This window comes from Bombus bifarius, unplaced genomic scaffold, assembly GCF_011952205.1.
Source record: "Bombus bifarius isolate JDL3187 unplaced genomic scaffold, Bbif_JDL3187 scf7180000009125, whole genome shotgun sequence".
Classification (NCBI taxonomy): Eukaryota; Metazoa; Arthropoda; class Insecta; order Hymenoptera; family Apidae; genus Bombus; species Bombus bifarius.
Window position 1 is genome coordinate 240374 of NW_022884914.1, and position 25469 is coordinate 265842.

Here is a 25469-nt window from a genome sequence, read left to right on the forward strand (position 1 = left end):
AGAAAAACTCAAGCCGTTTGATCTAGTTTGGGAAGAGTTATTCTGTTTTAAAGAGTGTGTCAATATTAATGTAACTGGCCGTATGAGAGAAACACGGTTTAAAGTTTGGAGAAATCGCATTCCGTGGTATATTCAACTTGTGGAGTATTGTATTGAACGATATAATCATATATCAATATAGAAGCCAGATCGATCAACTTCACTTTTTATTACCAATTTTACATTATTAGTATTCAAGAAAGTACATAATTAGTATTCAACATCTCAAAGAAGAAATCTTAAATTTATAAAAATAAGATTTATCACAAGGAGATAGCATAAATAATTGTAAATTGCAAACAAAATTGTGGTAACAAAAATTTGTAAAATATTCGCAAATTGTCGATTTATGAATTTTAATTTATGGATATAATCAGCGTGGATTATTGTGTAGAATTTTTGTTAAGCTATTTATTTTTCACGTAATTAGTCGAACGTCTACACTTAAAATTACGTTCATTGTTGTAATACGGTATTGTGGTACTATCATCTTGCCACATCTGAATCAACCCTTGCTAGAACGATAAGATAGTAGGTTATATCGCGTAGGGTAGACCTGGTCGAAAATAACAATTTCACTTTCGAATACTATCTCGAAAAGATAGAGCTACAAAAAGTTCCTTTATACCCGAAGCTCATGTACCCATCTAATATTACTGAAAGTATAACAGTTGGACTTTGTGATAAGTAATATCAAAATTGCCAATCAAAAATAAGAATAAGAGAAAATATTACAATCACCCTTTGCTCCAGGGAAGGTTCGCGAAGATAATTGTAACTTGAAGACACCAAAATATTTATTCGACTAAATAAATAAAAGAAAACTAAAATATCTATCTAAGCAAGGAGAAACTGCAACCCAGTTAAATTATTTGACAATTTGAGTAAGATTTTTAACCATTTATAAATTACTATAAATTGTTTGCGATGTTATAAACGTGTGAACGATATGTCAACTCTTAATGAAAGATATTTATATCTTTATCTAAATGACGGGTGAAATTACAATTATATGTCGAACAATATACAGATAAACGATATAAATGTTTGACGTGAGAATATAAGATTTTGTTTATTGTTTTAACATAATAAAAAGTTAAGAAAATGTACTGTATTAAAATTCCAATATCAATTGATTGACATTAATATCGTATACGTATTTGTACATGCATATAAACATTTTCTTTCCTCTTGACACAGGTAAATGTTAAAATATTCATATATGAAAATGTATTCTAAAACCTATCGAATTTTTATTATATTTACGTACTGTGATTATTTTACTTTTGGTACAAATATTCCATATTTTATTGGTGAAATTTAAAATACTTTCATCACTCGTTTAGAGTGGATTTTATATTATTGATTAATCGCTGCAATCTTCGGCCTCTGATATTCGTTCGATAGCTGTTATTGGAGGGAACGCTATGAAATTTGAAAAATGTAGTTTTTGAATCTATAAATCGAAATAGCCAATGAAGATATTTCATCAATCTGAAATATGCATATCACGTTGTTTGACAATCTTATATTTGTCTGTTTATACAAATACACGTGAAATATGGTCGTCAGTATATCTTCGATAATTTCATTTCCTTGATTTGAAACAAACGTCGATAAACGACGATGGCTATATATCTTCTCTTTCGAACGACAATTTTCAGGCATGTTGAACATTTTTCGGTCAGGTTATTTTTTGTTTTAATTTCGCGCTTGGAGATTGCTTGGCAACGGAGTTGGAAACGGCGTAATCAATGCTCCAAATTACACAGATCGGTTGTCCATTTTGCTATTTGCGCAATGGTTCCTCTGGGAGGAATAATCGCGGGTGGTTCCGCCACGTTGAATTCGACTGTCACACAATCCTTCTCGAAACAAATTGCACGTCATCCTATCTAAATTATGGTTGCAGACATAAGGAAAAGGGAAAACGGGAGTTGGATAAGATGATCTGTTCGATAATAATGCATGTCCCGAGACTTCTCTGGTATTATGGTCATAATTATACCGTGGATGTTTGTGTTTTCATGGAAAATTTTAATGTATACGCACATTTAATGTACAGAAATATTATATGTATATAGTATATATAATAAAAAATATTATATATATATAATCATATTTAATTGTTATGAAATAAAAAGCGTGTATTGGAATTATAAATACCTCCGAGGTGGAATTATTTTTACTTCACCGTAGTTCAGGAAAACTGATAAAAGAAGAATGATTAATGGATTGGAACCACGCGGGAAGAATTAATGTAATCACCGAGTAATATACAATTTTATTCGTATTATTAACTACACTTACTACTAAGGTAAAACTGAAACACTTTTCTGGCATCAAATGTGAAATAAAGCTATATGATACAAGGTATCATTGATATACGTTTAGAAAAAATTCACGAATTAGAAAATTATTTGCGAATTTATTCTATCGTATCTTATTTCAAAAAATTATGTTCAAAACAGAAATAGTTGTATTTAATGATAAGTTTGAAAATGAACAGCTACGATTGCAGATACGGGGACAATTTGCATGTTACGGTTTGAAACGTAGTGATCTAAGAGAATACCATCTATATCGATAAAGAAAATTACCGATACTATCTCTCGTTTCCTGTGACAACCACTCCGTCTTGCATTCTTCTCGCGTGGAAAAGAAATTAATCCGATGGGTAGCGGGAGAAAAAAGACGCGCAAAAGCTCGAAGAAGCGGAAAGAGTCGTAATGAGTAACCAGACAGGAAGAGCGATAGATACGGAGGAGAGGCAGATAGAATAGTTTCATGGCACCTAGAAGAGAGAGACTGAGATGGGGTGGTGGTTGCAGTTGCGAGGTCAATGGCCGACAAGCAGTCGCCCCCCGTTCCAGCCATCCTACCAAACGAACAGAGGTTCTCAGTTATCTGTTTTTCTCGTCTCTTTTCGTCTCGTTTGGTTTTGCTCCTTTCTTTCTCCAAGTACCTATCGAACAAAAGTGACATACAAAATGAATATAAAAACAGGCTAATTGTAAGTCTGAAGGATTGCCTGGAGACAGTGAACTTACTGTTTGTTTTATTAATCGTTAACAAATTTACGTCGTAGCAAGCTGGAAGAGTGGCTGTTTATTTTTAGAAAGATGGTTGCTAAATTATTTAGCGGCATATAGGAACAAACATTGGAATTTAAGTCTCTAAAAAAAAGAAAATATTCAAAGAAAAATTGGATATTTAAAAAAAAATAATTGTAGAGAAAGGTGTACAAGCTTTACTAGATGTATAGATAAGTTTATAACATGTTGGCCTAAAATCTAAAATTTTGAGCCAAAATCCACGTCTTTAAGCTCTCACAATAAGCCTCTATTTAACGAACTGGTGTAGATTTACTGTGAGGTATAGGTTTGTCAGTATAAGTGTAGATAAAATTAAATCGTATAAACACTCGGTACAAAAATCGAATATCGTTACGTTTTATTTCGATAATTTAGTGATAAACAACTCGATATTGCAAGCAATCTTATTAGAATGCAAGAACAAGTAGTAAACCGTAGCATATTCGCGGTCAAGCAATGGACGTCAGTATCCAAAAGGACGTTTGTACTTTTATGCATCAAAAATTAAGAGAGTTGCGACTTCTTCGCGTATTAATATGCTGCATACGTTGTAAGCATACGTAAACTTCGATATAGAACACGAAATAGGATTAGATATCGATATACATAGAATACATCCGATATAGAGTATAAAATATAAATTGGATATCAAATAACTGGAACGAATTTGATTAAGCATATCGTATTCCTCTAAAAGTGAGTATGTATTACAAGCTCGAAGATTCATTACCATTTATAATCTTATCAATCGAAGTAGTTGGAATTTCATGAAAACTTTCGTTTCATAAAAAAGAAATTCAGCCGAAGTTGTGATAGCAGATACTGGAAATTATTATTGAAGTCACTTGTCCATCAATCTATTCGATCGAAGTATTATCAGAATTAAAATTTTCAAGGGAAACGAAACTTTGAAAGCTTTTCGCCAGTTTCACTGACAGCCGTGAGTTTCAGTTTGAAAGAAGTTGAAGAAGTACGTAACTCGATTACCTATACTACTTGCATTGCGAGCTATATGCATACAGTATGTACATATATCGCGAGCACCTTGACAGAGGCAAGGGAAAATAGTACGTGTATTTCTATCGCGGTAATAGATACGTACTTGTGCCCGTTTACGCTGATTCTATATTTGGAATCGCTTAGATGAATTCCTAAATACGCGAACATTCCGTTTGAAAGTTTCGTGAAGTCGTTGCGTGAAACCGTCGCACACGGCTATAATATTACGTTGTTGCTTTAAAAGTCGAACTGAGTAAATTGATCGTGGTTTGTACCAAGCAACATTTTTGTTGCGCTTAACTTCGGTTAGATTACGTTATTCAAACTACATAACAAGACAACAGCATAATCTGTCTAAACGAAAATGTATTTTAAATTTTCTTCTGTTACAGGGGAAATTCTTTGATCGCTTTTGAACCGAAGTAATTGAATTTTTAATAAGTCGCATATAGTCGTAGATTAATGTAATATAGTGCTGGATAAAACTATAGTAATTTTAGAATAATTAATGTTCGCTGATCCCTTTTACATCTTTAACGCGATATTGACAAGCTTTTTTAAAAAGTAATTTAAATTGGCTCTAGTATCTGGCCCACAGAATACTCGGTTAAAATGACATTTTTAGAAGTTTTTGAGGTCGCCGAAGCCAAAAATATTGATCGTTTTTCACGGAAATAAGACGTCAAAAATTTCGATCAACTTGTTGATGTATGACATCCTTGTGAATTTTAACGGGACCTTTTCTAAAATTTGATGCTCTTAACATACTGTATGGCTTACTCTGTGTGCATTTGAATCGTGAGTATTGAAGTAGGTTTGTTTGGGTTATTTTTTATTTTTACAGAGAGCGGTAAGCTGTAAAGAGGAAAATTGGCATTTGGAGCATTGGCATTAGCTGTGCCATCACTTTACTCGGTAAGTTACCCCTTGCCGCTCTGTATGGTCTTAAGCGGATTTCTACAATTAAAATCTTTGTCGGTTAAATGTTCACAAAGACGAATCTTTAAAGGCGTTCGTTTCCGTGAAATATGATGTCCGATTTCGGCTTTGCCGGCTCAAAGCACCCTCAGAAAGACACATTTGGGATAAAAATTTTACAGTCCATATCATTACTTCTATACCTAATCCTTCAAATTTATAATCTATCGATTTCATAAAAAGAAAATAAATATGACTTTCAATTCTCAATTGTAAATTTCAATTGATATAAACTTATTTGTCTTAGTAAGATTTACGTAACGACAAATTGATCAAGCGTCTATAACTGTAGTTTCTAACTAGCAAGTACTAATAACACAATTGAAACTTTGAAAAAGAGTCACGAATACGTCATCCAATCGTCGTGAAAGTATAAAACAGTGTACGCGAATATCGTGAAATATTCTCTTAGTCTCTTGGCAGAGTCTCCGTGTTTCGCGTTGAGACACCATCGATTCGCCTCTGAAATCCATTGTGGCAAACATTAGACGCTAGGATCTCGTTTAAACGCAGATGTCCCACGACGAGAGCTCTGGTTATTACCTAAATTCGGTCCCTGGGTCGATCGACCGGTGCTTTCTGGCGTTCGTTAACAAACGTATTCAAGGGATCGTCGACGACGAACCCCCGTCGCGAGTTAGAGTGCCCTTTCCGCGAAACGAGCCGCGAAAGAAAAGTCTGAAGGGAGGAAAATAAAAGGAAAGAAGAAAAGAAAAGAGAAGAAAAATGAGGTTTCTATGGCGGTGGCCAAGTTGAACGTAAAAGAGAATACGGGTCAAGCTTTTTTTTTTATAGCGGCAATGGCAATCCGGCGATAATGCAGCCCGATTCTCCCTCTCTTCGGGATTGTCGTCGTGCACAAGAGAAGAGAGGATTCACTGAAAACACATCGTTATTTTCTCTATCCGCAATTGCCCCAGCGGGGATCTCACCTTGGTTCGGGCACGCTCTCCTCTGCGTGCGTTTTCAGGGTCACGCTCTCGTAGGAAATCAGGAGTTGCTATAAACTGGGGGAACACGGGTAGATTTTTCTAATATTTTAATATTGTGTAATGTATAAATTAAAATAATATATCGAAATGTATTTGAGGCGGTCATTGGAAGAATGGTATAAATGTAGAGTACCAGTTGTTATTGGTGCATAATTGCTAATTATAACTTATAATAATGAGGAAATAAGAGTAGTATAAAAGAAAATATGATAGCTAGAATCCTTCTTCTTCTACGTGTGTTTCCATGATCACGCTTTTACGAAATCGTGAGTTGCTGTAAACAGGAACTTAGGTAGATTTTTCAAATATTTTGACGTGTAACATATAAATTAAAATAATAAATTAAAATGTATTTAAAGCTCTCATTGAAAGAACGGTGTAGGTGTAGTGTGCCAGTTATTATTAGTCGTATAATAGAAGTTATAATTATAGTAATCAGAAGATAAAAGTAATTACGATAGAAACATCCGAGTAAGTTAACGTTATTATAAAAGAAAATATAATAACTGTAATTCTTCTTCTTCTACGTGTGTTTCCATGACCACGTTCTTACGAGTTATTGTAAACCGGAATTTAGGTAGATCTTTCAAATATTTTGACATGTAACGTATAAACTAAAATAATAAATTAAAATGTATTTAAGGCGCTTGTTGGAAGATTGGTATACTTGTAGTTATTATTGGTCGAATAATACAAGTTATAATTATGGTAATCAGAACATAAAAGTAGTTACGATAGAAACATTCGAGAATGTTGATGTTATTATAGAATAAAATTCTTCTTCTTCGTATGTTTTTTATTGTTACGCTCGTAAGAACTGACGAATTGCTATAAACGATCGTATTTGGTGGAACATTTTTCCCTTTTTTGAAAAGTGTAATAGAAAGTGCAAAAATTTCATAAAATAAAATGGATTGTATCTCTCGATGTTCCCTCAGTTTACAAAACCTCTTCGTCTTGATAAAATAAAAGCTTCTCGACGCTTAGAATTGTATTATTTTCTTTCTTCTGATCTGTGTAAGATATGGTGATCATTTTGATTTCTCATGCGTCGAAACAAAGATCTCTTTGTTGGAGTTGGATGGGAATATGGGGATGCGGAAATATGAAAAATTTAAAGTCATGAATGATAGTCATGTTATTGTGGAGGCACGAGCTTTGGAAAATTTAGTATTTCAAGAATGGCAACGTTTATTTGATCGTATTTTTCGTCCTTTCGTTTTACGATATTCCAGCATTTTATCTCTCATTTTTGCAGCTTATCCAGAAATTGCCGATGATTTTTAACTTTAACTTGTATACAGGATGTATCGTTGCTTTTATTAAAAATTCGTAATAATATAGAAATATGAGAAATTAGTAAATAATTGATTATTGACAAAGAAATTATTTTTTAGTCTATAACTAAATTGCAAATATTTATGCAAGTATATAATTTCTATGATCATAACTAAAATAACGAAATCTAAATAGAGATCCCATGTCGCTTGCTAAATATTATAACGAATAATTTGCTTTGGCTATTTTATGTATTTTTGCATATTGCCGTTCTATATATTTTTATATCCTTCGATTTCTCATAAGTGTCTAAACATCCGCCGTCTAATTATAATCAACTATGTTTATTTTTTCTTCATAAGCAAACGAAATTCTGGTTATAGAGAGGTTAACGTGTTTTCACCGCTATTTCCTCGAATAAAGCACTCGGCCGTGCTGTTTCGTCGAACAGAGACGAGTGCATTCGCGTTTTCGATAGTGTGAATACGTTATCTGACGAATCGCATATGTAGAACCGGAAACGTTTATCGATTTTTCATCTAGCCATTTCTGATATCGGTGTAAAATGCAGAGATAGGCCGGCACATCGCTCTAAATTCATCGGACACAGTTGTCACGATACTTTGTAATATTTCCTGCTTTTTTCGTTTCATTTCGAGAAAAATCGAATTTATTCACGCGACAAATAAAAATAATCTTTTTCGCGTATTCGTTCCTCGAGCAAAAATTTTATCACGTTGCTCGTGGTATTTAAGGCATTAAACATCGCGTTTCCATCATTTTCATGTTTCAAGAGGGAAACAAATCGTCGAAAGGAATTTCTAACGCGTTCCCTCAGGTTTTCGCTTGTTTTACGCTCTAACGCGATATAATTTGCTTAATGCTTGTCGCAATGACGCAGAAACAACGTAATATACAATTCCATTTAGATATTAATTCTCCTAGAAGTCACAGTGAGCGAGTAATGAAAGAATATCACAATATACTGCAGTGTTAAAGAGTCAAAAATTTATTACATGTAAATGATACTTGTATAAATGTATCTGCTATATATCTTCCAATTTACTCGGCAACGGCCTTTATACCGTGTTTCATCTTCAAATTCTGTTTTCGAAAATTTCAAAAAGTGGAAAGTATTTAGGAAATTTTATTCGAAATTTTCATTAACCCATCGAAGCTTGTTTGAAATTTGAAATTATTGTAACGGTACATATCGGGTGTACTTCTTTGAATACAACGAGCGTCAATGAGTTAAGAAATTTCTTTTAAGAAATTAGCGATTAATTCGAAAAACGATGGAGGTCGTCGTACCCTGTAAAGAGAGATTGCGCTAGACTTTAACTACATGTAATATTCATTAACTCTTGACTGCAGTTTAAAGCTTGACTCTACTTTTAAACACCCTATGCATTCGTAATTAACTATAAACCCAATTCGTTGTACGGCAAAACTTGCGAAAGCAAGTAAAAAATTTTGCAAATTGTACAATTAATGAAATTTCTAACAGTTTGTGAAAGTAGCTTGGTGAACCCTAGATACGCTATCCCACAATTTTTCTCTTACGACCAACAATGCAAATCGACATCGGGCTTTGCTTATCGGCACTCTAAGCCAGAAAGTTTCAAGCCACCGGTCATTGGCTATTGCAAACTCGTAAATCGAAAAAATCGTTCCAACATTCGACATAAACGAACATTTACTCGATCGAACTTTCACGAATCTGCGAATATACGACTCGAAAACGCCCTGTCTATATCTCTATGAATCAACCGTTCAATTTGTGCCCGCAGCTTCCGATCCATACTTCCGAACGGTAAACACGGTCAGCTTCCGTCGTTAGCGTTGTTCAGCAGCGACGAATCAGCAGAACACACCTCCACGTTGCATGCAATACTAGTAGCGAAATCTGTAAGGGATCGATAAAACGGGGTATATCCTTTGCACGCGTCTTGCGACCGCGAAATTCTTGACCGCGGACGTTCGCGATGTTCCGCGGGGGGTGGTGTAAGACTGGCATGACGTGCGTGTGTAAATACGTGGCGGCTACGTCGCCGCGGCTGGCGCGTACACGCGACGGAAAGAGGGAGGGATCCGTTATTGATCTTTTCTCGTCGCGTACAAGCGATTCCTCTCTTTCTATTTCCCAGAGAGAGAAACGCATCGAAGCAAGCGCCGACCGAACGGTCGCGATGGCCTACCTAGAACGAGTCACTCGCGACGAGAGCTCGACGCATAATGAGAAAGGCACTCTCGCGTCGCCTGTTCGGAGCAAGCGTTGCGCGGTTCGGGCAGCCTGACCGGGAAGCGTGGCCAGGCAACGGAGGCAGCCGAGCGGCGGCGAAGACGACCGATCGCTGCCGAGCTCGTACGTCGTCCGAGCGTTCGTCGCTCGAAGCCAGTGGCTCAGTGCATGCACAGCGGCCGGCCGGCGTGCATAGTCGGTGATAGCGGCAGTACGCTCCCGGCCTCGAATTCTTCTATCTTCGGGGGGATATTCCTCTTTCTCTTACTCTTTTTATTTATTGCCACATTTGCCTCGTACGGAAACGTGTACGACGGAGGAACCATCAAGGGAAGCGCCCTCGTGCTCGAGCCGACGTCGGCACCGGGCCTCGGGGCCCGGGGGCCAACCCGTAACACGCGGTTATGGAGCTCCTAGGCTCGTCCCGGTGCGGAAGCAGCTACGATATCTGTGCGCGGGCGTTACCCCGTCGTTCTTCTCTCGCGTACTAGTTAGGACGGCACAACGACAGTCAAGCCCCGTATGCTCCGCTAAAGGTATCGCATCCAGGGTATCATTCTTACTCGCGGATATTCTATTCGATTCTACTGCGATCTCGATGGACGCTTCTCTGGTGTCTCTATACGATAAGGATATTCCGAAGCTGTATACAGAAGTCGAGTTGCAGTTGTTGAAAGAGGATATCATCGTCTATTGACCATCGTTCGATTGTCCCTTCGCTGTCGGGTGATACGGCTTTTAAGTGATACGAGCGTATGTTTACGCGGTGCGTCCGTACGACGAGGAAACGATAGTGCTTGTTGAATTTCCGTACATGTCGATGTTGATCGAGATGTATGAATCTAATCGACTGAAATGTAAATAAAGCTAAATCGCTTAATTTCTCACGTCGATGAAAATGAATAGGTGAAAGGTGTCCCGGAAGCTTCTCAACGAATCTTCTTTCTTTCCGTCTCTTTTTAAATGGCAAGAATTAATCGTACGAGCAAGAGACATTGGAGCGATAGGAAGCGCGGAAACGAGTACACGTAACCGTGGTTCCCACCTTTTTCCAAACCCCTTTTCCTCTCGTTTCTCACCATTTTTTTTTTTTTTTTTTTTTTTCTCGTGACCGTACACTCTTTGAGAGCGCACTCTCGCCACACGGTTATAATTGCTGCTCCGTAAGCTGAAAAAAAGTCTCGCGGAAAAATCGAGGTCGAAGGGAACAAAGAGGAGGACCTTTGTTCTTGCCCATTTTTATTTCTTTTCTCCTCCCTGGCCTGCACACAGCGAAAAGAGAGATTCTTACTACGGATTCGTGGTATCTTATCGAGAAAGAGGGTAGCGGGAGGATCTCGTTGTTTACCTGATGTATTAGACGTGCCATTAACGACGACGACGACGACGACGACGACGCGACGCGATGGAAATCGACAATGTGGTCCACGGATAGATCATCGAGATTTCCAGGTTCAGCGAGTGAACCACGTGCTCATCATCGTCTCGATGCTTTTTTCGAAATTCGTCGACGTCCGATCGAAGGAAATACGAAGGAAACGACGATTTACACGTTTCTCTGTACTTGTCCGTGTTCTTCTTACACGACGTATGTCATTTTCCTGATATATTAACCTTTCGTACTCCGCACGAATCGATTGACAATGTGCCTATTGTTATTTGGTTTTGCTTTCATCGATAAAGCGATGGAAAAGAAAAGAAGTTCACAGTGCACAGGTAAATTCGTATCATAGATACTTATTAGGTACTTTCTTTCTCCTAAATATATGAGATTTGGTTTTAAAATACTCCACCGTAGAAAAGTGCTGGGATCGTTAACTGATCATATTGAAAGATTTTGCAAAGGGTGGAAAGCTAGCAGATGTATTTAGGGAGCAGCGTTGTTAGCACGTTCCGTGCCCACTAAAAAGCAAAAGTTCTGCTATATCAGAATTACGTAATGTTCAATATATTAACATTTTAAATACGATTTTGCTAGCTTCACATAATCGTGAATAAAAGCCTTCGCAGGTTCCTCGACTTTGAAAGAACGCGAATGGTGTTTCTTTATCGTTCAAAAATTATAACAGAAATTTCGTTTGCTCGTAGAGAAGAGAAACTGCAATCAGTCTTTAGTTTTTAGTTCGATCTAAAAACTAAAGACCAATAACGAATAGACTGCAGGTATATTTCTTGGTATATCAGTAGAATGATATAGTAATTAAATATAATATTGTAGTAATTAATAAAACACGATTAGAAGGATATACCTACATAGATATACAAATTGCGTAATCTCTAATCGTAAATAAACAGATGTCTGTTGGTTAAAACAAGGCTGAAATTGTTACACAAAATATTGCAACAAAAATAAACGAAATCAAAGGGAAACTCTCGAATATACCTACTTTTGGCCCAAAATTCAAACAGGAAGTGCATATCGGAACATTTGTTTCAAGAGTGACGCTAAGATCTTCCTAGCGCCAACTTTTTAACCTTCCCCATACTACGAGTCCTTCTCTTCAGCCGACGAAGTGTTTGCTTTCGTGTGTATACGATCTTGGACCACGGGGGACCCGAGGGGCACGGGGCGCGTTAAAATTCCAAAACCTACGTTCCCACGTGACCCGGACACAACGGCGCCACGAGACATCCGTTCGGAATCGAGATTAATGTCTGTCCACGAGGAAAATCGTTCGATCGACAATTTTACATCGTACGGACCACGTGTGTACCCAAAAAATCGGTTTCGTTCACCTTCTGTGTGTGATTCGCCCAACATTTTCCTATTCTTTCTCTCTCGTTATCCTAGTCATGGTGCTCCATTGTAGGACCACTATGTGTCGTTAGATGCTATCGTGTTCGTAACTTGACGGCAATCGATAGTTTCCTCCGAGGAAAGGAAGGAGAGAGCTGCAGCTCCTCCCTCTCGACCTTCTCGAGTTCCGTGGAGACTCGTTTCCGACGTACTTTCCTGGTGGTGCAGGTGATATGCGGTACCGGTGGATCGTCGTTGGAAGGGACGGTCGTCTGAACGGCGTGCGACACGGGATCGATCGAATGTACGCGACCACGCGACCACTAGCCGATCTCCGGATCAGGACAAAGCTGAACCGTGTCCGGGATGAGGCGTTCGAACGTGAAAGATAATCGGTCAATCGTGTCGAGAGATATATCTGAACCAGCTGGCTAGATGTACATCGTAGTAACGCGAATGTATAGTAGTACGATCGAGTAGTTAAAACGGTGAAGTTCGAAGTCGCGGTTGGATAACGATAGGAGATACCTGCATGCGAAGACAACGATCTGGGAGATCGGAGGAAACAGTGTGAAACAGTAGTGAGGAGCTGAAGTGCGACAGATACGTGAAATTTAGAGGAAGAATAATCAGAGAAATTTTAGCACAAGTGATAAAAGTGCTCGAATAATTAAAAAAAGAAAGCGCGATAAAATCAAACACGACGAATTACGCGAGAGATTAAAGGCGCAAGCTTTGAAAACGCTCGCTAGGAGAACGTTCAGCAATTGAAAGAAAAAAAAAAGAACGAAAGAAATTAATTACATTTCAAAGAAGCGAATAAATTATCGACGATTCATCGAGGATAAAAATCCGAGATAAAATTGGAAGAGTGTAGCGGAATTGTATAGTAGAGAAAAGAAATAGAGAAACAAGATTGAACGAAACGTTTGAAGGGATAATAAGGTTAAAGCGTGAAAAAGATAAAAAGGGGCGGAAAACGAAAAAGGCAGAAAAGCTGGCGTCCAAAGCACGTGAGGGTGGCTCTCGCGGGACTCGGACCCGTCGACGAACAAATGGCGGCTCGTTGTCCAGCCGAGGAAGCGCGACGGGCATGCAGTGTGGCCTGTGCGCTGTCGTTGCGGGACTTTTCCGCCGAGCCATGTGTATCGCCGGCAGCAGACGAGGTTCCGGCGAATCCTGCTATCAGGAGCTTACCGATGCCGAAGGGCGACGACATTCGCAGATCGCACCCATCGAGACCGGTCTGACTGCGGCGGAGATCGCGGAACACGTTATAGAGGCCGTTGAGGCTGTAGAGGAGGTGAGACTACCTTTACCACCCACATATCTAAGTACTCTTACTTCTTACTTCCCATTGTTTTTTCTTCGTCCGATCGTTTCGTGATTTTTATGTAATGTTTCGACCGAACGAATGTGGATACACGTACGAGTCATCTAAAAGCGCTGTCCGGACTCTGAAGGAGCAAACATTTGTTTTTGATAGTCCTAGTGTACCAGTGAAGTACGTGTTTTAAAAAAAGATTAGAGTTTTATTGATTTAGTACAGGGAAGGGATATTGAATAGTATTGGGTACTTTTACTTTTTAGTTTTCAGGATGTAAGTGTTTCTTATTTTTCCAACGGATTCAGAAAAATAGGATACTGAATTAGAAGTAATCGATATTAACACTGCGACTACTATTCCTTAATACGTACTTAAACATATCGTACGCAGTTAATTGGGATTAAAGTAATGTGGTAATAATAAATAGCTATATGTAGCTAAATTTTCGATACGATAAAAGCAAACATTTTAATATCGAAGATAGTTATACGTGTTGTTAGTAATTGTAAAAATAAAAAAACTGATGCCAGTCATTTTGACAGGCTTGGTAGTTGCGGTGTTATTGGATTGTTGAAACGAATTGAACGAATAGCGTGTGTGACACGTACGATACTTCTTGCTAAACAGTTACTTTGTCGCTTTTTCTCGTGCAAGATAATTGAAAGTGTAACAAGCAGAAGTCTGTACAGTCGGACAATTTTGTACGTTACGGTTGTTTTAAACATAAATAATTAATTGCTAGCTCTATCTTTTTTTTGTTTGTAACTGTCTCCAAATTTAAATGTTGTTAATTCAACGACTGGTTGAATCAGACTAGTATTTCGTAAAGTTTTCTTACCATTTATCCTCGTGAATCTAAATATTGGTTGAAGAAAAGATTGATTAATTCTTCCAAATACAATATACGTGTATGCAATTAAACGTAATTTTCAAAATAACGCGACATAATGGTATAACAATTTAACAATTTTTATAAAAGTTATATAGGATAACTGCACCTAACGTGGGACAGCTGATTTTAAAGACGAAATAAGCAGAAAGAGGAATAAAGAGACTTTCTTTTCAATGAAAATAACGTTAAAACGCGACAATATTGATAAATGTTCGTGTGCTAATAGTTAACTATGTAAAAGTTTAAGTGGCGTAAAGTCACGATGAAAGGTATTAAAAAAGTCAAATCCGGCGAGTTAAAAAAATAATACTTAAGAAATTTGTAAAGAGATCTCAAAAATCTTTATTTTTACCATGAAAACTGAATATCTATTTAAGTAAAAAGACAAATAAAGAAATATTTTCCATTTGTTTCAACTTATATTATATTACATTATATTATATTATATCATATTATATTATATTATATTATATTAACGTTCTTTATCTTCTACACGTTGAACACGCGAATGACGCACCTGAAACACATTAATCGTGATCCCAGTGAAAACAGCGAATACATTGGACACATTTTTCACTATTATTGTCTCTTTTGTAGTTGCCAACACAAGACAGATACAATTCTGTATCATAGTCATTGGTAACAGTATCATTCACATGTTCCGTATTACGTGAATACTAGATATATACGAATACATACTAAGAAGAAAATTAATTTCACGGTAAATTTCTTTTGGACACTCAAAAACAAACGTGTTTCACGATAAATCATGCAAAAATAATATTTTCTAGGTTGTCTCCATTAAGAAATTTTGCTACTTAACTTGCTTCTCAAGAATTTTGTTACGCTTTCAAACACAACGATCAACTGCATTCAACGACAGATTTTCAAATAAAGCTGAGATACCAATATGCTTGCCTCTTGCTTTTAGCGAAATATTTTACGCTGTTGCCGATTGATTTTGTTAGTTACTCGCCGAGATATTGCGCTGTTCCATATTGAGTATAGTTGCCCTATCGTCTCGTCAGTTTTGAAAAGGTTAAAGCAGATATAAGAGAAAGCTTATTGTAACGAGAATTCATGTTCGGTTAAATCTAGCAGAGATTTGTTAGGACTTGCAGCTCTTCTGAAAAACGATCTAAATATCTAAGAACCGACGAGTATTTATACTGTCGCGTACAATTTTAACGATAACCACTTGAATAAACGCCGATGACTAAGAAAATGTCAAGGATCTGGAAATACTTCAAAATCATCAATATTCAATGTGCCGAATAATGTTTCGAGTCCGTTCGCTATTTCGAATCTCGAACATCCCTTCCCCCATACCATACCGAACGCGCCTCTAAATCCAAATTGCGACGACATAACAGCCACTTTATTTTGTAAATGCAGCCCCTTGCCAATTCGATCCTGGCTCGCGTTTCGATGTCAGGACTTCGTGTTTCGTTTAGGAAATGCCCTAGATGCAACCATTGCCATGATTAATCTAGTCCCCTCCCTATTTTTATCGTTCATTATTTTGATATCCTCGATCTTACGATCGTCACACGAAATTACCAGTCCATCTCCAAATTTCGCACTGTTCCCACGTTTAAATCGCGTAAAGGGGTTGCAGGTTAAATCAAACTCGCAATCGTGTTTTCAAAGTGAAGTAGTCGAGAACGAATAATATTATTCGAGTTGATCACCTAGTCGAATTCCAATTACGAAACGTTCGATGGAAGGGAGCCAGTGTTCGTAAAAATACTCGCCAGACCGATACAACGAAGTAAACATAGAGAGCAAAGTGTACTGGTTGGAACAAAGGGGTGCAATTTTCGTGGCTACAATTTTATTTATGTCCAGTATAGTTAGAGAGAAGAAAAATCTCAGCACCTTGTTCTTAGAAAGCAATCGCGATGAATTAATTTCGAATAAACTGCAAGTGCAGCTCATTCGTTACATCTTGATACAATTGTACATTTCTTGACTTGTTCTTTGATTCGTACGTAAAAATGTACTTTAGGCTCCTTTCCATCCAAGTATATTCTAACTTTGATTCAGTCCCTATCGTAAAGTATAGAGAAGCATACGCAACATTATTATTATTATATTGTTTATTATTATTATTATTATTATTATTATTATCGATGCATCAGTGGTGGTTTTTATTCGATATTTCAACTCTTTGCATGGTCGGATTATCCGGAAAATGTCAATTCTTTTTTTCCTGCCCATATATTTCATCCTGAAGTAAACGAAACGATATAATGCTAGACAAGGAACAACTTTTTACTATAATAGAAAAAATGAAAAGGAAACAAGCTTATGAATTATCTTAACGACATTCGATCGCAACATGTTTAAAAATTGAATTATCTACGATACACACGTATTCATAATTAAAGAACACATAATCCACTATCGCAATTTCGCCGCGATTGGATCTCGCTCTCCCACGTAAGTAATTGTCACAGAATGGTCAATGTGCGTGCGTCATGTCAACTTATGAGAGTCACGAGCTGCTCGTATCGGGGATTAATTTAAGATCTCCCCATATTACGAAGGCTACTGCACTTTATACAACGCGAACTTAACCGTAGCCGAGTTTTCGAGCCTTTATCATCCAACGTTTCTGTCAACTCGCTCATCGAAACGTTCCAGCACGTGAAACTACGAGCACGTGAAACTACGAGCACGTGAACCCTCGATGACGTCGTCCGACCAATTCTACGATCTCGTTGATATTTCTTCCCCGCGCTATGTAGTAAATACATAACGACTACATACCTATCGTGTCCGCGTTCGAAATCACGATAATCGACTTTTAATATAACCGTTCACGTGCCACGGTGGTCCTGCCTCTCTTACGTCATGGCCGGTCGAGTACGCCTCTCTAACACGGACGAGTTTACGTCGAGCGTGTAAATCGAGCCTTTCCTTTCTTTTCCCATTCGCACCTTATCCGTACCTCTGCGTGGCGAAGTTTACACCCCAGCGAGTCTAGGTCAGGACGATGACGACAGCACCAACGTTTGACCTTAAAGTCTAATTTTAAAAATTCCCACCAGCAGGAGAGAGCGAGGAAGGAATAGAGAGAAGTACACGAGAGATGCAACGAACGAGATATATGCGATCGCCACTCGATGAAACAACAAGCATTATCACATTTATCAACGCGACCGATATCAGTAGCCGGCGTTGTTCGGCAACCAAGATTTTTTCACTCGATAAAGAGAATCGAGGCGGTGGAGCGTATCCACCGACCTGCTTTCGCGGATCCCTGAAAAAATTTCATTCTTAACACAGTCGAGGCTGACAACAATTCGTATTCGTACAATGGCCAGCGTAAATAAGCATTCCAGCGCTTATCACAGAATCGTTCTACGAATATATCGTATGTATATTATACGAAACTTTGTGGAATGTTGTTAGCACTTCAGTAAAGAACGACTATGGTGATTATACTACAATAGTAAAATTTGGAACGAATTTCAAGATGTATGTAAAAGTTAGAAGATCCTTTTTTCCGAACTTGGTAAAAAGTTAATATATAACGCGAATAGTAGTCTTAAATGTACAATTCGTGCTAAATATGGTACATATTTTTGTTCCTTAATCGTACCTGTTTGTATAAATAAAAAGTATCCCACCCTTGGTGATTTTTGCGGAGTATATTTCCAATAAATGTCTTTTAACTTCTATATACATTTCCAAGTTGCTTCCAAATTTTACCAATGTAACAACGATAGTCGTGTCTCGTTACAGCGTTAAGGAAATTCCCAAATGTTCTCCATATAATACGTACATGTATATACAAAAAATTTTCTAACTGCGTTGGAATACTTTTTTGAGTTACTATATTTGACCAAAGGGATTAACAACAGGGCTCTAAAAAGGCGTTAAGGAGCGAAAAAATTGATTTTGTCTTTTTCGTGTTTCCTTTTATCGGTAAAAGTATTCTCTTTGCAATGGAGCCGAATCCATTTTCCTCGAATAAAATTATTGACTTGGCAATTCACCATTGGAATCGTGCATTAATAGCGAAAGTAAACAATTTAACTTTGAACGCATTTATCTCAAAAAGTCGTTTTCGCATGCCGATCTCTTTTTTTCAGAGCACGTCGCATAGTATTGAGCGAAAAATATTCGCGAAGTTACACGCTTGGAACCGAATTAATATCGACGCTGTGTGCACGATATAGCGAAATAGCTCGTAGCAACCACAACCTCGCTATCCGCTGCCTCGTCAAAGTAACACGCGTGTCACATGGTAAATCAACCCCCTAACCACTCGACTAGCCTGTTAACGCATTATCACAATCGAAGGGATTTTGCAACTGTAAGGAGTCTGCTCGGAGCAGCTAACTTTTCGGCGATTTGGACGAGTCGAAAAAGAATTTACTTAGTAGCTTCATTCGAAAGTGTCGTTATTTAGATAGAAGTCTCTCAATTCCAACTACAACAGCTGATGGTGGCAGTGAATTTTTTCACTGTATTACTGACAATTTATATCACTCTTCTGTTTTCGATAAATATGATTTAAATATCGGAGCTACGCCATTCCTACACCAAAAGAGAAACAAATTCAAAGTAGTAGAATAGAAAGTATTCAATGAAGCAATGAATAGAAAATGGATGGAGATAAATTTGGAGATTGTGTATGGGATTTTATTCATGAAAGAGTAAACGTTGATATTTGTGATCCACGCGAAATCATGTTTGCACGAGGAACTATTAGAAATACATTCTCGTGAAATTATGCGTAAATGCTCTGAATCTTAAACGTTATTTCATCGTGGCTCTGTTATTACTAGATATAGAAATGCGTATAATACGAAAAAGTATATCAAATATTCAAGGTATAGCGCTTTCTATAATACTTCGTAGGCGAAACACTTCTCTACCGAGATTTTACTTTTTTAATTATATTCTCAAGAATATGAATTTGCATGAAAACACGCAGTTTTATCATCACGATATCCATGGTTTTACGAAGCATTCTACTTTTTCTTCGAAAGAGCTGAATCATAGCAGCCTCTACGATACAGCAAGCTCTTAAAATCGGTCAGGCGTCAAACTTTAACTATGTCTATGACGTATGAAATTGTCAGAAGTGCGAGAAGATAAGGTCCCGAAAGTTCAGTGAACGTTGCATAAAGCGCACACGTAATAACCTGCACATGTAACAAGCAAATCAAATTGGTCAAAGTGTCGAAGTTTGACTACCAGAACGTTTCTTCTATGTACAAACGAATTGACAGAAATTTTACGAACCTTTCTTTCTGTTGATCTTTTTTATCGTAAGAATGATTGCATTCATGATACACGCAAAATGAGGCTTTCACGTAACAGTTAGATTATTGTAGATCAGTTTTTCAGGAATCCAAAATTACACACCGATTTTTTACTATACACAATGTGTCGTCGTTAACTCTTGCGTTGCTCGAGGATCGATTGTATTTATATTTGATAATATCTGGCTCATTTCTCTCTTCAAATATCGCTAACTACTGACTTTTGAATCAATTCTAAAAAAATTTATATGCAGCACGATATACATATAATCGAATTAAATTTTATGACAAACATTTGCATCGATTACGAGCTTAATGGTATTCTTGTAAGGGTCTTGTAGAGCAAGAGCGGTATTTGAATAGATGCTTCCGCATTTACGAGTCGAGCGTTTTGCGTTTGAATACAGATAATGGATTGTTACAGGATCGTAACAGGAATTACAATGGCGATTCGTTTTCTCGCTTCAAAAGTAATCTTAGAGTGGATCGTTATTGTTTCTTTCTTCCACGTGGCTGTGCAGAATTGCTTGATCAAAATTCCTGGCCGTATTCCGAATATCAGTCATTCTTTTCGCCTTTTTAAACTCGAATGAAACGCAACAAAGTTACATGGAACAAAGGAACGATACGAGAAACAAGTTCTGCTAAAATCTGAGTAATTTTGCTAACGCAACGATCAACACTGCGAGGATGTCGACACGTCCCGCTACGAAATAAAAACCAAAGTACAAAACTCGCGAAAGATGCATACAACATTCAAAGGTTTTTCATTTTCCAACTTTTATTCGTCGTCGTAATAATTATCGGGGCCATCAATCTCGATTTAAATGTTAAAATAGATGCGTACAATGTATAGCAAGCAGATCGAGATCCTTCGTTTCTGTAGTCGTGCTTTTTTGTTGTTTCGTTCCAAGAGCTTGTAACCGAAGTGAGTTGCAAGTTTTTGCTCAGCAATTTTTTTGTCGTTTAATGACACCGCTACTATGAAAACAGTAATTTATGACTAAATTAATGGACATTTATAGATTGACGGAGAACCTAAGCGCGCGGAATTTTTACAATATTTGAAGTATCTTATAACATTTAAAAAGTGTAATAAATGTCTAATTAGATCTTACTTTTATAGTTACTTTTATAGTTCCTACTATAGTTTGTAGATCTTACTTTTATAGTTATAATTAGTTTATGTTCATAGATATATTTTATATAATTTTGCACAAATCTCTTCGGTACTTATCGATATTTATCATCTCCATTGTATCTGTTAGTCATGGTTGAGCATTTTACGTTAGTACATTATATCTGTACGTTTGTAGCAACAGGAAATAAATCTAATCGAATAGACCGATTCGAAATAAGCGATCGTGCGACTGGGCCAAAACATTTTCAATTCAGAAATCCACGTACATACGTGTTTAAAAAAAATTTTAACAAATACACGTACGTTATTGAGCAACATATCTATATTAGGTAATTTGTATATACAGCGATTGTGTATGCACGTGTGTATCAAAGATACGTTCGATGCTCGATCGAAAGAGTTAGACAATTTTCACGAGAAAAATTCGATTCGATTCCGAAACCGGTGATATACCCGACCCATATCGACGAGTATCATGCGCGGACAATGTGATTTCTCTCGTAAATCACAATAATTAGCGATATAGTAGTTCGGCGAAATAGTCTGATCATTATTTCGCGGAGCACTTGGTACACGGCAGTTAAGACTCGCGTGCTCGTAAACTACGCGAAACAAGTTTATGAGACGGGACGATAATACGGTTATCGCAACCGCTGTGCCTGACCTACCCTCGAAAATAATGTAATCTTCCCTCCGCCTCGAACTTTCAACAATCGGACAAGAATTAACAGTAGAACAGAGACAGACGGACATGGCGAAAAAGAGGAACTTTAACGAGCATTCACGGAACTACGTGCACGTACAGGTGCTGCTGCTCAAAGGTATCTCCAGTTATTTTAGCAGCTCACGATCAGTGTAGATACGTTAACATGCTATGAATATTGTATATAAATTACGTAACCGTCACAGATTACTTTTTATAAGGCTAAGGTTTAAAGTAGCAAAATTAAAACGAACAGTCCGATGAATTTCATTAAATTTTATGGATTTTATTTATATTATATTTGATAGATTTCATGAAATATTTCATCCGCAGCATGAAATAACAATTATAGTTTTTCGTGTATATCTTCGGTCTGTATTTTTATTTCTCCGATTATAATATTAAGTGTTCTGTACATTTGTTTACCGTATTGAGTATAAGAATTGTCCACCCTTTTTATACAATTTTTTATAATCCTTTCCTGTGTGAGATACGTTCATTGAATTTGCCGATCCATGCGAGGACTATACAATTTCAAATCTTTTCTCAGTGCAATTAAAAAAAAATGTCAAACGAAGAAAGTGAACGATACAAATAGTACTATGTTTGTAGTACTATATTTTCATCTTTGTCAGAGATCTAATAATTAGACTTCGGATGCTTACGCAAAAGCATAGTTTCATATATAACTACTATTTTCCATATTGCATATGCTTCGCATATTGTCTTAATTAAAGAGAATATGCGTACGTATGTTAAATATTTCTTCCATGTCTATCTCGTGGTTGTATTTAATTCCGATCATGGTTGGCTATGTATATAATTACAAGTCGGAATATGTACGACGCAAATATTCATAGATTGTATTACACATTTGATGTATGTACTCGGTAATTGCAACGAATAAGTTCACACGAAGGTAGATGCAATGTTAAAAAGAATACTGGTTTGCGCGACGTGTGTAAAATTGCGAGTATAATCGCGCATCGTAAATTGTGGAACAGCCAAATTACGCATCGCAATGATATTATAAATTGTAAATTGCAGCGAACGTAGATATGTATTCGTTTGATTTTGCGTATTCGATTTATTAAAGTTCGCTAATTCCATTGTTTTTTTAAACGAGAATGCATTTTCTACTTTACATAGATCAAAGTCTCTCATCATTTCACGTAGAATCGAGTTTAAAATAAATTGCAGAAAAAGTGGAACGAACGTCGAGGATCTTGTTTATTAACGCAAATCGAGATAACGAAACGCGAAGCTTTTTCGTCGTAAGATCTGTATCGTTATTGAACGATAAAGTTTTTTCCATCTATGTAGATCCTTTCTTCCTTTTATGTAGTTTTCAGCTTCAATTTGGTATACTGGAGGTTTTCATTTGGCAATATCTTTCGCTTCTTTTTTTGCTTGCAAAACTGCAGCGCAAAAATCCTGTGGTCAAGTGTAACGGCAAATACTGGAAATGTTTTTCGATTGAAGCAAACTTGTCGAAACCTTTGAAGAGCACGAAACTCGAAGCATACCGATAAAAAGCTTTTTGCCTCTGTGATTGGACGAACGGAGATTTATCGTTCTTGGTAAAGAATAAATAAAATATACATAAGTATACAAAAGTATATACTTAGGAATGTTTTTTCGACGATGAGAGTCGTTAGAATTTTATTCCGGATTTATGCCCTTCTACCGTGAATTTCAGTTTATTTTGTATATTTCATGCTTCTGTATTTCTTTTCAGAACCAAAATTGCATCAAATATGCGCACATATAATTATATTGTATTTACCGTTTATGAAGTAAAATGAGAATATAATAAATGGAAGAAACTTTTCAATAACAATTATACTAATATAATTTTTTTGTAATCACTTGGAATCACACTTCTGTAATCATTTGGAAATACACAAGAACCTTGAAACGCAATTAGAGGATAGGATAATATTTTTAAATGCTAATATTCTTACTATCAATATTCTCGATTTTGGTATTTTTTAATATAACAACAACGCATTTCTTATATGTTGATATATCAATATAGTATAATTTTAATAATATAATCAAACCACGGAGAAAGATGTTTCGCGAGAAATTCCCATTTCTCTTCTAACTCTTTTTTAACAAATTATAAGTACGACATATTGACAAATTATCATAACATTATTGGGTCCTCTAGTATAGTACCTATGCTGATAGTAAAATATTCGGTTAGAACGACATTTTTTAGGGGTCTTCCGAGGTCGCTGGAGCCGAAAGTGAGAGTCGTTTTTCACGGAAATAAGACGTCAAAAATTTCCATTAACCTGTTGATGTGTGACGTCCTCATGGATTTTAACGAGACCTTTTCTAAAACTTGGTGCTCTTAACCTACTGTGTGGCACGCTCTGTATACATTTGAATCGCGAGCATTGCACTAGGTTTGAGTTATTTTTTAATTAGTTAGCGTTCATACAATGAGCGCCAAGCTATAAGCGGCAAAATTAGCTTACCGCTTACAAACTTTGAAAATGTAACATTGCACAGAATGCACAGAATGCACACAATACAAGAAGACGCATCTAAAGCATCTAAGCTATAATGCTTTCTACGATACTCGATAGGTAAAACAATTTTCTACCAAAGTTCCACATTCTAAAATATATTCTGAAAAATATGAATTTGCACAAAAATCCGCAGTTTGACGATCACGATCTTGCGCGAATTTCTAAAGTTAAAACTTTTGTCGGCCAAATGTTCGCAAGGACGAATTGTTAAAACCGTTCATTTCCATGAAAAATGATCCTTATTTGCGGCTTTGGCGGCCCGAAATATCGCCGCCTGAAAGCCACATTCAGACCAAAAATTTTGCAGTCCGCATCCTAGCATTGCATCGATGATTTCTAGACAAATATAATTAAATGTGCAAACTCTGAGAATCTGGTAACTGGAAAATAAACATGGCACATGTTTCAAGAAACATCCGTATTCTCAATTGTCTCGCTTCATTTAATTTCTTTCTTCTGAAAAGAAAAAAAGAGAAAGAGAAAACGAGAAGACTTTTCGATAAAGCTGTTACCCATTCCTGCATCAAAGTCTGTCGATGGGAGTGCGGTGCATTTATATCTCTAAGAAACAGGTTAAATCTTTTGTCTGGCGAATCGAGATGATTTACCATTGGCGGCGGAAAGTTGCACGCTACCACGGTTCGAAAGCGACTGTGACCGAACAGTAAAAATCGGGTCAATCTCTTATTGGATCTATGAAACGTGCCTTGACTATAAAATAAACGAGCGTTGTGCGTGTACCGTACTCGAATTCCATCTCAATCAACGGCGTCGCGTAGGCAAATACGTTCCTCTCCGATCGAGGTCAAAATAACGAAACTCAATTCGCGCATCAGTCGTTGTTAAGCAACGCCATCAATTTGCATCGAATTAGCCACGCTCCTTGTTCATTGTGATTTCGATCATTTCTTCCTTTCTTCTTTTTTCTCTTATTTATCGTTTCTCGTTACTTAAACTGGTAAGATACTAGTGGTCACAATTACATGTATTGTATAAAAACAACCTTATTGTTAGATCTTTCGTGATGTCAAAACAAAAATTGCCAAAATCGTTTATGTAATTTCATATTATAATATAAAAGAACACTGAAGATACGTCAAACGAAAATTTTTTTCTCTCGAAGTTTGGAAGAAATGAAAATTTCCTTTTAGAATTGTGTTTTTGACTGTGAAAAAGTATAAACTCGATGTTAACTTTGTTACCTTTTCGCTCAATATTTAGTGGATT

The 25469-nt window shown here is 36.9% G+C and overlaps 1 protein-coding gene across 12 annotated transcripts in view; it reads left to right on the plus strand.

Moving 5' to 3' along the window:
* Positions 1-25469, plus strand: part of LOC117213808 — a 138026-nt gene that overhangs the window by 24423 nt on the left and 88134 nt on the right. For 4 of the 12 annotated variants that reach the window (XM_033459494.1, XM_033459496.1, XM_033459497.1 and 1 more), the window contains exons 1-3: positions 10166-11339; positions 12129-12329; positions 12434-13663. The exons of 1 other annotated variant lie outside the window; for it this stretch is intronic. In XM_033459494.1, the coding sequence (XP_033315385.1) occupies positions 13454-13663 (210 nt within the window). In that variant the 5' untranslated portion in view covers positions 10166-11339; positions 12129-12329; positions 12434-13453. 7 more of the 12 variants (XM_033459488.1, XM_033459493.1, XM_033459489.1 and 4 more) reach the window with 7 other exon arrangements.